Source organism: Stenella coeruleoalba (assembly GCF_951394435.1).
Source record: "Stenella coeruleoalba genome assembly, chromosome: 9".
Taxonomy (NCBI): Eukaryota; Metazoa; Chordata; class Mammalia; order Artiodactyla; family Delphinidae; genus Stenella; species Stenella coeruleoalba.
In genome coordinates this window covers 77,519,256-77,534,376 of record NC_137155.1, presented here as the reverse complement: position 1 = coordinate 77,534,376, position 15,121 = coordinate 77,519,256, and the positions used below count along the sequence as shown (strand labels likewise).

General features: G+C 41.5%; 1 protein-coding gene across 7 annotated transcripts in view; it reads left to right on the top strand.

Moving 5' to 3' along the window:
* The window catches only part of CADPS2 (calcium dependent secretion activator 2), a 486,383-nt gene that overhangs the window by 140,173 nt on the left and 331,089 nt on the right, over positions 1 to 15,121 (top strand). For all 7 annotated transcript variants that reach the window (XM_079931397.1, XM_079931396.1, XM_079931395.1 and 4 more), the window contains one exon: positions 5,807 to 6,139. In XM_079931397.1, coding sequence (XP_079787523.1) covers positions 5,807 to 6,139 — 333 coding nt within the window. The remainder of the gene's footprint in view (positions 1 to 5,806; positions 6,140 to 15,121) is intronic.

The window sequence follows — 15,121 nt, the reverse complement described above, 5'->3', positions numbered from 1 at the left end:
AAAAAAGATAGATACCAGTGAAGAGGATAAGTTGGGGAAAATGAGAGTAGAGTGGCTATCAGGGAAATTTCTAAGGCAGGAAGACCACTTAAGAGGCTGTTGTTCTTAGCCAGCTGAGTCACGGTGAGGGGCAGGAACGGCTCCTGTGGGGTGTGAAGAAGTGCGCAAGGATTTCAGAGGAATTCCAGGGTGAGCAGGACCAGCAAGGTTTAGGGACAAGTTGTATGTTGGGAAATAAACATGGAGGAGATGGTGGAGTTGAGAATGGTTTCCAGGTCTCTCCAGGAGGGAAATAGGTTTTGATACTCATTGAAGCAGGTAAGCAGGGGGTCGAGCAAATAATGGGAGAAGTCATGAATCCCGTCTGAAATTTAACTTTAGGGTGTCAGTGGGACGTGTCAGGAGAGCTGATGGGTGGTATTGGAGATGCAAGTCTGAAGCTGAAGTGAGATTAGGAGGGGTTGGTGGATCACCCTTTGTGATGGTGTTGGGATTGGGAACACGTGCAAAGTGGAGCCCCTCAGACCTAACGATGGTTGGGATGGAACCTTAGCGAGGACACAGGGAGGAACAGCCTTCTGATGATGGTAGGCCTTCCTTTCTCCTCCACATCTAGGGCCAGGAGGGCTGTTCCTCATTCCTGCTTTCAGATCATTGCTCTTCCTCCCTCAGGGGAAATCTCTTTTGCCTTCTGGAGTGCATTCCTGTTCACTGTTACCACTTATTACACTTGCAGTTTTTCGGTGTTTATCCATCTCCTGGTTCCTCTCCCATGGGCATCCGTATTTGAGAAAGCCTGTGATCCAGGTGCCTGGCTAAATTCTCTTCTTTAGCCTGAGAGGATTCAGTGTCTATAGATAGTCATCACTTTTTTCAACAAACCTTTATTGATCCCTTACTGTAGGCAGGCACTGTGTTAGGCACTGGGTTGACTAGAAAACAAGACAAAGTCACTGCTCTGGTGGCTCTTGTATTTTGGGGAGACAGACCTACAGTAAATACATATCTGGTAGTGCTGTGTGCTAAAAAGAAAAACAGAGCAAGATAAAGGGGTGTGATGGGGCTTCCCTGGCGGTGCAGTGGTTGAGAGTCCGCCTGCCGATGCAGGGGATACGGGTTCGTGCTCCGGTCCGGGAAGATCCCACATGCCGCGGAGCGGCTGGGCCCGTGAGCCATGGCCGCTGAGCCTGCACGTCCGGAGCCTGTGCTCCGCAACGGGAGAGGCCACAACAGTGAGAGGCCTACGTACGGCAAAAAAAAAAAAAAAAAAAAAAAAAAGGGTGTGATGATGAATAGGGGGAAGGGCTGGGGCTTCCTCTGAGGAAATGATGGTACTGACACCCATGTGAAGTAAGAACGTAAACCATGTGGATATATGACATGAATATGAGAGAATACAGTGTAAACCATGTATTATCTATCGCTGTGTAACAATTTATCCCGAAACATAGCAGTTTAAAACAGTAAATGCATGTGATCTCACATGCATTTCTCAGGATTAGGAATCTGAGAGAGGCTTAGCTGGATGTTTCTGCTCCGGGTCTCTCGTGAAGTTGCAATCAGGCTGTCTGCTGAGATCACACTCGTGGCTCAGTTAGTCATGAATTTGCTTCCCAGTCCACTCCGCGTGGTTCTGGGCTGACCTCAGTTCATTGAGGGCTGTTAGACCGAGGGCTTCAGTACCTTGCGTCACAGCAGCTTGCACCCCCCGGGCATGTGATGGGAGAGTGCACTGCAGGCTTCCACAGACTAATCTCAGAAGTGACGTACCATCACTATTTTCTGTAATCCACACCATAAGCTGCCTCTCTTTCCTGACTTGTCTCCCTCGTTGCCTACATGTCGTTTCCCAGTTCAGCTTTTTGCCTTCCTCTCATTTCCCTTTTCATCCAAGCTTTCTAGAAGAACAGTTTATATCGGGTTGGCCGTTCATTTGGGTTTTTCCATAAGATGTTACGGAACATCTTATGCAACGTCTTATGGAAAAACCCGAACGAACTCTTTGGCCAACCCAATATTTGCTGTCTTAACTTTATTACAACTTGTCCTTTCCTCCTTCCTCAGATCAGTTCCTACTCTTTACCACTCTACTATCTTCTCTGCCAGAGGTGACCAGATGGTGGTAGAGACAATCAAATTTCTGCTGATTTCCCTTGTGGTACTTGATTCTCTTTCTCTCAGGACTGTCTCCCCTCTTGACTGCGAATGTGTCATATTATTCCTTCTGCTTCTGACGCTACCAGCCTCCCCTGGATCCAGTTCTTCTGCCAGCTTTGTAAATATAGGTATTTCATGGAGTTTTGTTCCTCACTGTTTTTACTATACTTGGTCTTCAAAGCTGACCTCTACCAAAACTAAACTAGTAATCCAGGACCATGCCCCCCATATACCCACCACCATTTACAAGCAACACACACACACACGTGCGCGCGCACGTCATTCCACCTGTATTCTTTAATTATTTTTAGCTAGTGGAATCCAGACACCCCAGTAAAAACTGTGAATCATATTTTCCCTGCCTTTACACATCCTGTAACTCAGCAGGATATGTTGATTGTCTCCCAGCTGTCTCTCCTCTGCCTCTCTCTCTTTAGCCCATGAATTGCCCTAGATGAGGCCCTTACTGCTTTTCACCTGGTCTCCAGATAACTGATCCCAATCTCTGTTCTGGTCAGTCGTCATCTACCCTTGATGCTGCTACCAGTTATTTGTCTCAATCATGCTTCTCAGTATTTCAGCACCGAGGTTACCTGGCCATCATCGACTCCTGACCCACCGGCAGAGCTCAGATTCCTTGCTTGGCACACACTGCATTTGGCCATCTGGTCTCTGTTGGTCTGATCGGCACAACTTGTGTTCCATTCACCCTTATATTTGATGCTCCTGAAGTATAAAAATTCTTATGTTTCCTTCAAAAGGTCATGCGATTTGATGCTTCTTGCTTTTTACCTCTTTTATTTTCCTGAAATGTATTTTCTTCTCCCTTTTCCCCTTACTCACCCCACAGGTCATTCAAATCATGGGTCCTTTGTCCTGTTCCCCTCTCCTCCCTAACCTTGTCCCCCAGATAACAGAGTCAGTAACTTCCTTTTCTTTCCCCCCACCTTTGCATAGGTCTCTATGATTGCTCCCGCCCTCTGTTTTACTGTGTATCCTGTCTCTCTCAGGTGGTGTGAGCTGTTTGAGGGCAGGGTCTTTGGCTCATTTGTCTGTATGTCCCCAACACTTAGCAGAATGCCTGACATGTTGTTACCACTTAGTAAATGTTGATTAAATAACATGCAATTGGACTGTTAGTATGGCTTTAAGTATGGTTTTACAGAGGAAATTAAGACTCCAAAAACCTAAGTTCATCAGTGCCCTTGCTTCAAAAACACTGTTTGGTTACTTGGTAGAAGTTAGCACTGACAGAAGAGGTTGAAAAAAATGAAATGTCTCCTAACTTAGAGTATTAGATATCAAGCAATTAAAAGGTTTTCTGAAGCCAATTGTAAGGCATTTATGTTGTGCTTTAAAAACATCTTGCCGTTCCAGCTTTATACAAATACCAAATTTTTAAAAGCTGTTTCAATTTCAAATATTTTCTCTTAGATATAGTGTCCCATGCAGCATTTCAGTATTTCTGTATCACGGTGCAATCTGGAGACAGAAACCACACGATAATCGATCAGGGAAAATTTGTTATGAACAATGAGGGGTTGGCTACGATGGGCGACTAAAGAATATAGGAGTAGCAGATACAGGGAGCAGAGCGCCCAAGGAAGGAGCAAATCTGGAAAAGCCTGGGATCCAGACCTCACCGGAGAAGATGTGGTGTATCCTACCAGATGGCAGACAAGTTCACTGCAGTGCCGCACCGGCAGGATTCACGGGAGCCTGCCTTCTGCAGTGCTGCACTGCAGAACTGCCCGGGAATCTGCCAGTGTGGGCGCGCCCTGCGAAGCCGTCCTTGGGGTCTGCAGAGAAGCTGCCCCAGGGGTGGGTGCCACGTGCCTCCTGGTATAAGAAGAGAACCGGGAACCAGGGCCCTTCCTCCTCCAGTGTCCCTCCAGCACCCTCTAAAACTGTACCAGTGGCAAGGCCACAGGAAGACAGCCCTGGAAAGCAGTGGACTGACAACTGGCGCAGTCCGCCCCCTCTGACTCCTGAGCCTGCGTACATTCCCATTTAACAAGATACAGCTGTAACAGAAATGAGAAAAATTATGTCCGTATAACATTTATCTTGAAGCCTAGTGCCCAACGAGAGTAGTGCAATTAGATGAGGATGAGAAAGAAGATGGAGAGACCCCTGTGTGTTTAGAGGTAGTTAAATGGCATTTTTAGATAAAATATTAAATATCTAAATTTTATTTTCCTTCATCTAAATAAATTAAAGACACTATTCTTATACTTGGGGCTTAAGAATTAGTTTTGGCTTAGAAACATAACAAATAAGAGTCTTTTTGACTGTAATCAAGCCACAGCTAGTAAAAAGAGAGGAAGCGCTGTGTCTGTGTGTCATGCATGTTTGCCTAGTGTAAAATTCACCACTCCTAATTCAGTACGTTAGTTAACCAAAATATTCAAGAGTCAGGAATCCCCTCTGGCCATTGAGCAAAGATAGGAAACAATATTTTGTATGCATGGTCTGAAAAGAGGAGAAATTAAGTGGGGAGAAGGTTTGGGACCTGGTAGCTGAGATGCCAGTCGCTGGGACAAATGAGGCTGCTTTGCACAGACCACACATGCTGTTTGCCCACATGCAGACGGACATGGTAGTAGCATTAGAGCAATTAGTGGGGTCATAATTTGGGAGTACCTCAGTATCATGAGTCAGTTCTTAGGGAAAAGACTGACACGAATTTTTGTTCCATAAGCCTTAACAACGGATATAACTCATGGGGGCTGCATTAAATAGTCCTACGGGTTCTTTGGAAGGAGTTTTTGTTATTATAGGAAGAAAACAGGAATCAAATCAGTCTCATATGACCCCTAGAGGCTTCTTAGGAATATTGATGACAGAATAGATGTTTCATGAATCTTGGCCGATACTTGTTGATACTTGGGTCTGTGACTTAGAAGAAAGGAGAGATTCGAGGCCAAGTCTGATGTCCCTTGCACAGTATGACCTTATTACTTATTACCCACCTCTTCCTACCCATTTCAAAACTGTCTCTCTCCCTGGTTGTCATTGTTTGTGCTTTATTTCTTACTTGATATTAGCGGACAGCTAAAAGTTTTAGAGTTTGCTTTTTCATCATCGATTTTTTCCCAGCTACAAGAAGTGTGTGAGAAGTTGCGGAGGTAGTGAAGTCAGGGGTGGGGACAGGTGTACCCCCCAGCTCTGGAGTAGTTTTGATTAACAGTTATACTCGGAGGGTATTGACTTGGATACTAGACTTACCACGCTACTGGCCTTCAGATTTTCAGACAATAAGGGACCTTCCCCTTGCTGAAGAACTAACCAGAGCTCCCAAGGACACATAGGGAAGTTGGGTTCATATCTCCAATTACCTTTTCAGTCGACTCTTAAGGGTTTCAGTTGTAGAGATCCCCATGACCTTCAGGTGGGGAACGTGTAGGTCAAGGTTGGGTCATACAAGTTCCTCAAGACTCATTATTTTCTCTCCTAAACATTTCAACATTTTAAGAGAGATGATTCGGAGCCTCCATTTCGTCATTAGTTAGTGCGTATTATGAAACATTTGAACCGTTGTGAATGTTTGGTGTCATGACTCTTGGATTGCTAAAAGCAGTTGGTGTTAGTGTCCACGCCTAATTGTAAGTGGGTTTTTGTTTTCTTTTGCTTTTTGTTTTGTTTTCAGGTTTTTCTGAAGAGTGATCGAGTGGCCAGAATGGTTCAGAGTGGAGGATGTTCTGCTAATGACTTCCGAGAGGTGTTTAAGAAAAACATAGAAAAACGTGTGCGGAGTTTGCCAGAAATTGATGGCTTGAGCAAAGAGACAGTGCTGAGCTCCTGGATAGCCAAATATGATGCCATTTACAGGGGTGAAGAGGACTTGTGTAAACAGCAAAACAGGATGGCCCTGAGCGCTGTTTCTGAACTTATTCTGAGCAAGGAACAACTCTATGAAATGTTTCAGCAGATTTTGGGAATTAAAAAACTAGAACACCAACTTCTTTATAATGCATGTCAGGTAAGTGATCATGATATTTCCTATTCCCCTGACTCACAGAATGAACACCAAGTCTTTACAAGCCTATGAAGATGTACTTTACTTTCTCTAATCACTTTGTTTGAAAAGGTGAGTGAAATTGAATTTTAATATGTCAAATAATGACATTTGGAAGAAGCTTTGAAAGAATTATTCGATAGGAGAAGAATATCTGTGCATTTTATTCAGTAAGTAATTTGTTCCATGTGCCCTATTTTAGGACATCAGATTTATACCTATTGGGTATATGTGTATGGGGCATGCCCTGAGTAGTAAAGTGAAAATCGTCTCTTATCTGAAGAAGCTTGGCAATTTATAATAAACAGGTATTCCTCACTGCAGAATAATTTTTCATAAAGGTATGATACTCATCTTCAGAGTTTTATGGAAGTGACTGAAATTTCAAAAATTTTTTCTTTAACCCAGCCAGATAGAAATGAATTGAAGAAGATTGCTAAACTACATAATTTAGAGGTGACAGAGTAAATAATATATTTTCTCTTCAGTTGTTATTTTAATCATACATATGAAAAACTAAATATAATATCATGTTTGTTCCATGTCTTTCATCTTTAGATCCTATGATTTGTCTAAATGTATTCCTCCCTTAGTTGTATTTTGTTTGCTTATTTTAGAGCTATAAATTATTTAACTGTGCCCTAATATACAATTTAAATTGCCAAAATTCTGGCATTTTAAAATTCCTGTGTTCATTAAGAGTCACACTTCTATCATGTACATATGTTTACATTTATTTTAAATCTTTTTGCAAATCTACTTCTCAATTTCTGTATTCTATGTGTATCATTTACTTTGCATTACTAATTTGTGAATCATTTCCAATGAATAAATTAGCAGAGTTAATTAATGGAAAAGCAGTGTGGAACCTTAACCCTGTGAACAATTCATGCTTTCACTATAATTGATTTTACTGCATCATTAAACCAGGTGGTGGTTTTGATAATATTGGAGGATGACTGTACAGCCAAAATCTTCCATTGTAAAAGAAACACAACTGGGACTTTCTGTTTTTAATGGAGCAGTAGCTCACTTGTATAGTTAAATATTGATGAACAAAATTTATTAGTAAAATTCAGATTCAGACATTGAGTAAATGTTTACCGAGTATTCAAGCCAAAAACTTTGCTAGGTGTTGGGGAAACCAACCTTAACTAAATAAAATATTTGTTCTCTATGTGCTGAAGTCTTAATAGAGCAGGTAGACCTCTAAAATAAGTTATTACAAATGCAGTAGAATTTATCCTGAATGTTACAGGGTCATAACATAAATTCCTGTGGACCTACGAGTTTATGTTTATTTACTCAAAATGTACTAAAATTAATCTTTTGTTTACTTTTAAAGATCACTTCTACAGCAAGGGTTTTGACCTCCTGGTTTCTGTCCTCTGTGATTTGGAACGTATTGGGTTGGCCAAAAGGTTCATTCGATGTTTTCTGTCAGATGGCTCTAGTAGTGCTTAGTTGTCTTTAACTTCATTCAAAACAGTTTTGTCAGATTGTATTATGACAGCTGTCATAGCAGCACGCATTTTAAAAAAAGTATCAAAATTGGTGAATTTTTGTGTAGCCATTTTAATATTGAAGATGGAAGAAAAAACACATTTTCGGCATATTATGCTTTATTATTTCAAGAAAGGTAAAAAAGCAACTAAAATACAAAAAAAGATTTGTGCAGCGTATGGAGAAGGTGCTGTGACTGATAGAACGTGTCTTTCGTGCTGGAAATTTCTCGCTGGACGTTGCTCCACGGTTGGGTAGATCAGTTGAAGTTGATAGCGATCAAATCAAGACATTAATTGAGAACAGTCAATGTTATACCACGCGGGAGATAGCCGACATTCCCAAAATATCCAAATCAAGCACTGAAAATCATTTACACCTGCTTGGTTATGTTAATCGCTTATGATGTTTGGGTTCCACATAAGCGAAAGAAACCTTCTTGACCATATTCCCACATGTGAGTCTCTACTTAAACGTAACAAAAACATTTTGTTTTTAAAACAAACTGTGATGGGTGATGAAAAGTGGATACTGTACAACAATGTGGAACGGAAGAGATCGTGGGGCATGCGAAGTGAACCACCACCAACCACACCAAAGGCCGGTCTTCATCCAAAGAAGGTGATGTTGTGTATATGGTGGGATTGGAAGGGAGTTCTCTATTATGAGCTCTTTCCAGAAAACCAAACGATTAATTCCCAACAAGTACTGCTCCCAGTTAGACCAACTGAAAGCGGCACTCGACGAAAAGCATCCAGAATTAGTCAACAGAAAATGCATCATCTTCCATCAGGATAATGCAAGACCGCATGTTTCTTTGATGACCAGGCAAAAACTGTTACAGCTTGGCTGGGAAGTTCTGGGGTTTTTTTTGGTTTTTTTTTTAGATTTTTTTTTTTTGGATCTGAACCATTTTTAAAGTCTTTATTGAATTTGTTACAATATTACTTCTGTTTTATGTTTTGTTTTTTTGGCTTCAAGGCATGTGAGATCTTAGCTCCCCGACCAGGAATTGAACCCACACCCTCTGCACTGGAAGGCGGAGTCTTTAACCACTGGACCACCAGGGAAGTCCCGTGGCTGGGATGTTCTGATTCATCCGCCGTATTCACCACACATTGCACCTTTGGATTTCCATTTATTTCGGTCTTTACAGAATTCTCTTAATGGCAAAAATTTCGATTCCCTGGAAGACTGTAAAAGGCATCTGGTACAGTTCTTTGCTCAAAAAGATAAAAGGTTTTGGGAAGATAGAATTATGAAGTTGCCTGAAAAATGGCAGAAGGTAGTGGAACAAAAACAGTGAATATGTTGTTCAATAAAGTTCTTGGTGAAAATGAAAAACATATCTTTTAGTTTTACTTAAAAACCGAAAGGACCTTTTGGCCAACCCAGTACTTCTAGTTCGAATCTCTGTCTGTAATAATGGATTTGTTTTTGCCTTCAGTTCTATCAGTATTTGCCTCATGTATCTTGATGTTTTGTTAGGTTCATACACATTTAGCATTGTCATGTCTTTTTGTGGAATTAATATATAAATTTGTGGACTTTATATAAAGTCCCTCTCTGTCCCTGATAATCTTTTTTTCTTTTTTGAAGTCTACTTTGTCTCAAACTAATATGGCTACTTCAGCTTTCTTTTGATTATGGTTACCAGGGTGTATCTTTCTCCATCTGCTTCTTTTTAACCTGTCTGATTCTTTGTTTAAAGTGGGTTTCTTGTAGACAGCTGCATATTACCTCTGGTTTTTGTTTTTGTTTTTAATCCAGTCTGACAATTTCTGTCTTTTAATGGGTGTGTTTAGACCATTTGTATATAGAGTGATGTAGTTGGATCACATTCTGCAGTCTTTTTAAGTGTTGACTCTTCTTTGCATTTGTTCTTTGTCTCCCCTCCTTTTTCTGCCTTCTTTAATTTTAATTGAACATTTATATGATTCCATTTTATATTCTCTTTTGATGCACTACTTATCTTTTTTAAAAAGTGTGTTTAGTAGTTGCCCTAGGGCTTACAATATGTATTTTAAAATAATCTAATCTAAGTCTACCTTCAAATAACACTATAAGGCTTCCAGTGTCGTCCAGCTCTCCCATAATAGAGAATTCTCAATTCCTCCCTCCCGTCCCTTGTGAAATTTCTGTCATTCATTTCACTTATAATATGCTCTGTTCACCAAACATATTGTTACTACTCTTGCTTTAAACAGATAATTTTTAGATCAATTAATAAGAAAAGTAAAAGATATATATATGTGTGTGTGTGTATATATAATTTCACCTTCATTTATTCCTTCTCTGACACTCTTCTTTCTTCATGTGGATCCAAGTTTCTGACCTACATCATTTTCCTTATCTGAAAAACTTCTTTGAACATTTTTTGAAAGGCAGGACTACTGATAATGAACTCCCCCAGTTATTGTATATCTGATAAAGTCTCTGTTCTTTATCTTTAAGGGATAATTTCATTAGATGTAGAGTTAGCTTTTTTTCTCTTTTAACATATTCTAAAGATTTCACTCCATTTTCTTGCTTGTGTGGCTTCTGATGAGCAGTCCGATCAAGCTCTTTTCCTCGATTCTCTGTAAGGTGTTTTGTTTGTTTTCTTGTCCTCTGGCTTCCTTTAATAATTTCTCCTTGGCTTAGTTTTCTGCAGTTCAAATATGATACGCCTGGGTATGAGTTTTTTGATATTTCTCCCGCTCGGTATTTTCTGAGCCTCCTGAATTTTAGGGGTTGGTGTGTGTCATTACGTTTGGAAAATTCTCAGCCATTATTAATTCAAACGTTCCTTATATCCTATTCTCACCTTCTCCTGCCAGTATTTTAGTTATATTTGTTATGTCTACTTATGTTACTTGTCACAGTTCTGGGATGTTCCTTTTATTTTTTTGTTTGCTTTTTAGTTCTCTTTCTCTTTGCATTTCAGAGAGGGAAGTTTCGGCTGACCTTCAAGTGTCCTGATTCTTTGCTCAGAATCAGCAAGTCTGCTGATACGCCCGTCCCGTCTGTTAGTGTTTTTGATTTCTAGCATTTCCTTTGATTCTTTCTTAGCGTTTCCACCTCCTGCTTATATTATCCATCTGTTCTTGCCTGTTTTCAACTTTTTCCATTACAGCCCTTCATGTATTATTAACGGTTACTTAAATTCCTTGTTAGTTAACTACGTCCGTGTGACATCTTAATCTGTTTTGGATGCATGATTTGTCTCCACCGACTGTGTTCCTTTTTCTTCTTTTGCCTTTTGGCATGCTTTGTATAACTTTTTGTTGAGAGCCAGACATGTTGTATCAGGTAAGAGAAACTGCGGTGTATTCGCCTTTAGTGTGAGGATTTATGTTAATCTGACCGGGAGGTTGGCTGTGTTTAATGTTTGTTGTAGCCACAGGCGCAAGAAGCTTCACATTCTTCTAGTGTCCTTGTCTTTTTCTCCTGTCTTGACTTGAGGCTTCCCGAAGTATTCCTCTTCAGAGAGTCTGTATCTGCGGCTCTTTAACCGTGATCAGCTGTTTTTCTGGAGCGACGCTGGTGTTGTGGTAGGGTGCTGGGGAGAAGGGAGTGTTCATCCTACCATTTGGTAAAGTCTCAGTCTTTCCATGGGCCTGTGTCTCAGGGCTGTAACTTGCACAAGTGTTTCTTGTTTTTTTTTTTTTTTTTTTGCAGTACGCGGGCCTCTCACTGTTGTGGCCTCTCCCGTTGCGGAGCACAGGCTCCGGGCGCGCAGGCTCAACGGCCACGGCTCAACGGCCGTGGGCTCCGGGCCGCAGGCTCAACGGCCACGGGCCCAGCCACTCTGCGGCATGTGGGATCTTCCTGGACCGGGGCACGAACCCGCGTCCCCTGCATCGGCAGGCGGACTCTGAACCACTGCGCCACCAGGGAAGCCTTGCATAAGCGTTTCTAACCTTTGTCCCCGAGTATTGTTTTCCTCCTCACCCACACCCCTAATTTCCTTCCCTGGCTAAAGCATCCCCCATTTGTTTCCTTGAAGTCTTGTCTCCTGTTCATGTTGGGTTTTTTGTTATTATTTTTCAAATAGACAAGACAGAAAGGCCGCAAAGGACTGCCGAGGGCAGCCTTCTCCTCCTCCAGCTAGAATAAGTTTTCAGCGTTTTCTTCTAACAAAGTCCTTTCCCCTTTGTTAGGGAAAAGAATCTGGGCGGTATAACAGTGGCTTTTCTCCCCCTCTTCCGGCCACGTTCCCAAGGGGAACCTTCTTGGATCCTTACCATGAGAACTTGGTGGGGTCACTGGAAGGAAGCCCAGGAAAGTGTGGAAGCCCCTTTATGATTACAACCCCAGGAGTTTCTCACTCTCTGCACTCAGCTTCCAGTAGGTTGTCCGAATTACTAGTCAGATAAGTGGTTCTGTATTTCTGGCACCCATTGACCTCTGCTTTAAATGTAGTATCTCTGTTTTTCCTGTGTCTCCAGATATTGGGTTAGTGGTTTGCCCTGAAAGCTCAGTTCCCTGATAAGTGCGGAAAAGTCATTGATTTTCAGCTTGTCCAGCTGTTTACTGTAAAGACAGGAGGCATGACTTCTCCTAAGCTCTTTACATGTCTGAGCTGAAACTAGAGTTCTCTTCAGCTCTGAGATTTGAAAGAAAAGCTTAAAGATTTTTTCATTAACTTAAAGAAATTACAGAAATACTCATAAGTAAGGGAAGAGCTTTCCTTTGGAATAAGAATCATTTTACAGAAATTAAGGAAATGGATTGTTGAGAAAAACAGCTGAGGTTCTTCTTTTACCCTCAAGGACCTGTCTATCTTGTTTGTTCCTTTGTTGTCTTTCAACAGAGTTTTAAAAAGAAAAGGCTATAGAAATCACAGAAGATAGCCTGCCCTTTATAGGGAAGGAATGGTGTGAGGAGAGGAATTAGTAGAGCAGGGCTCGGGGAAACGGCTTGGTCTAAAGCTAGCCAAGCTGCGGGCACCTGGCTCCAGGTACATGTTGGTGGAATTTACTCCACTTTCCCTGTGTCTCAGGAAAGGCTTTGAGGCTCTTGCTAACTGTAAAATTCTTGCTTCTGTATTTATTTACCCTGTCTGGTCCCTTGTTCTTGCCAACAGTGTTCTCCTAGGAAATCTCAAAGATGTTTTGTTGCTTCAGGGTCCGAAGCTCAGGATAGGAAGGTTGGCAACGGCCAGACAGCTCTGCTGAGATGTGCAGGTTGGCAACGGCCAGACAGCTCTTGGGGACTCGGAAAGGACAGGACGTGAATGAGGAGGGAGCAGTGGCAGGGCTGCCACCTGAAGCTGGCAGGAGCCTCACGTGGTTTTGTAGCCCTTGTCCCAGAGCTGTAGGTTTAGCATCCATAATGGAAAAACAGGAAGCTGTCTTCTGAAGAAGCATGGGTGTTGATATTGCTTCCGGTCAGAGCCAAGAACTTAATTTCAAAATTAAGGCATTGAAGAGTTTCCTCTAGGAAACTCTTAAAAGCACTAATTTAGAAGATAGCATGTGTAACAATTAAGTTATGAAACCAGGGATAATTGAAAGAAAAGTTATTTACATGTTATCAGAAAAACATAAGAACAACCCACATATGTCATGGATTAGTTCTTGTGCTACTGAAACTGCCTGTCAGATTTTGGATTCTTTGCTTTGAGAATATCGTGTTTGCATTGGTGCACATTCATAGAACAGAACACTAAGAAAAAAGATGAAGAAAAGAGCGCAAACTGTACATTCTACAATGAGTAACATAACAACACCAGAATCTGAAATTGTTAGCCATCATTTACTTGAATCAGGATATTAACGGGGTGAAAGAAGCCTAGTCTGTCAGTAAAGACTTTAATTTCAGAATAACTTGAAGGAAATGCAGTGAATTTCAAATAAATACAGTCATACTTTTAGAGAAATGAAGTTAGTTGATATTAAAGCTATGTGTTTTATAGTCTTCAGAATAATTTTGATTTCACATATTTTTGAATTAAAATATTGTTACTTAAGTGGTACCGGTAATGAATCAGCTTTCCTTGAACAGAAATGAAATGTCTTTTAAAGATTATTTTAAAATACAACAAAGCGTGGTACACTGTGTTTAAATCAGTTCGTTAACCCATTCTCTGTAATCATGTAGAGAATACAGATGGTAACATAGAAAGGAGATCTAGTTATTTGCTAGCTTTAATTTTTTTCAAAGGAAGCACTCTTGTAAATGCCACAGTGGCGTGGTAAGTCCCTGGCTCTACCTTCTCGAGGTTGAGGAGAATTCAGTATTGGGGAGAATTGTGTAATCTTCAGGTGTGTCATGAAGAGGGTTACCAGGATGAGAAGATGCTAAATATTCTGTGGGGGGCGGGGAGCATGTGCCGGTGTGGAGACGTGAAGCAGCCCCTGGCGTCTGGGGGGAGCTGCTAGCATAAGGAGGGCTGGGTTGGGGCTGTGGTTTGAGGTGACATTAGCACATGTGGGTGTGGCTCTTGTAGATTGCAGAGACACACAATCCTAAGTGACCGGAGTCTGAGTAGTGGAATACATAGTACCATATACACTGTCATTCTCCTCCTTTTACCTTTTAAGAGGATTAATTAACTGAATTTTACAGCCATCTAGATCCTGGTCTTTTCTGCCGAAAGCAACCTTCATTAATCTTTCATAATCTCCTTCCATTAACTGAAGAAAGTTTCACCCATGTTTACCCAAGAGTCAAAGCAAAGTGACCTGGAACCTTCCTCTCTAAATACCGCTCCCACCTGCCCTCACCAAATTCCTTATATTCTGAAGACTGTAAGAACTGTGTTAAGTAATATTACAGAACTGGTTGTGTGTTTGTAAGGAATAAGCAGGAATATTTATGAATGGTTAAAAAGTATAGTGTTCCGGTTTATGATTCCCTTCCCCTAGAAATCTCAAGCTTTGGAGATTAAGCACTTGAGGTCTAGGAATTTTAAAAAAAATCAACGGAGGCAATTGCTGTGCTTCCTGCCCCTCTCACTGTGAAAGTCTTCCCCCGGAAGTGCAGGAACCATGAGGCATTCTGTTCTGAAGACCCCCTTTCACGGTGTGTAAAGGGAAAATAGGGAGAGACGTGTGAATCACTCACAGGAAATTGGTATCTGCCTTTCACTGCCGTCATCTTTTTTCTCAACTAGTATCATGTGATTGATAATACATTTTAACATAATTTGTCTACTTTAGCAGAAATATAAAAGCACATTCTACAGAGACAATTACATTTGATAACAAAAATCACTTGCAAATCAGGAAAATAAAGCTGAGGAAATGATTGTTAGCAAGATATATCTTTCCTGTGTGTATAATTTTAAATCTCAAAATGTCTGAGGACGGAGGACCCTTGTCCTAGACGCATCCGGAAGTGGCTCCCTGGGGCGCCCGCTTCGCACCATTTAGCTGGGGAGGGGGGGGTCGGCAGCTAGGGGTTGCCGGGCTCGCCTTCCTAGAGCGGCGAGGACGGGGTGGAGGCTGGAGGTGGGGT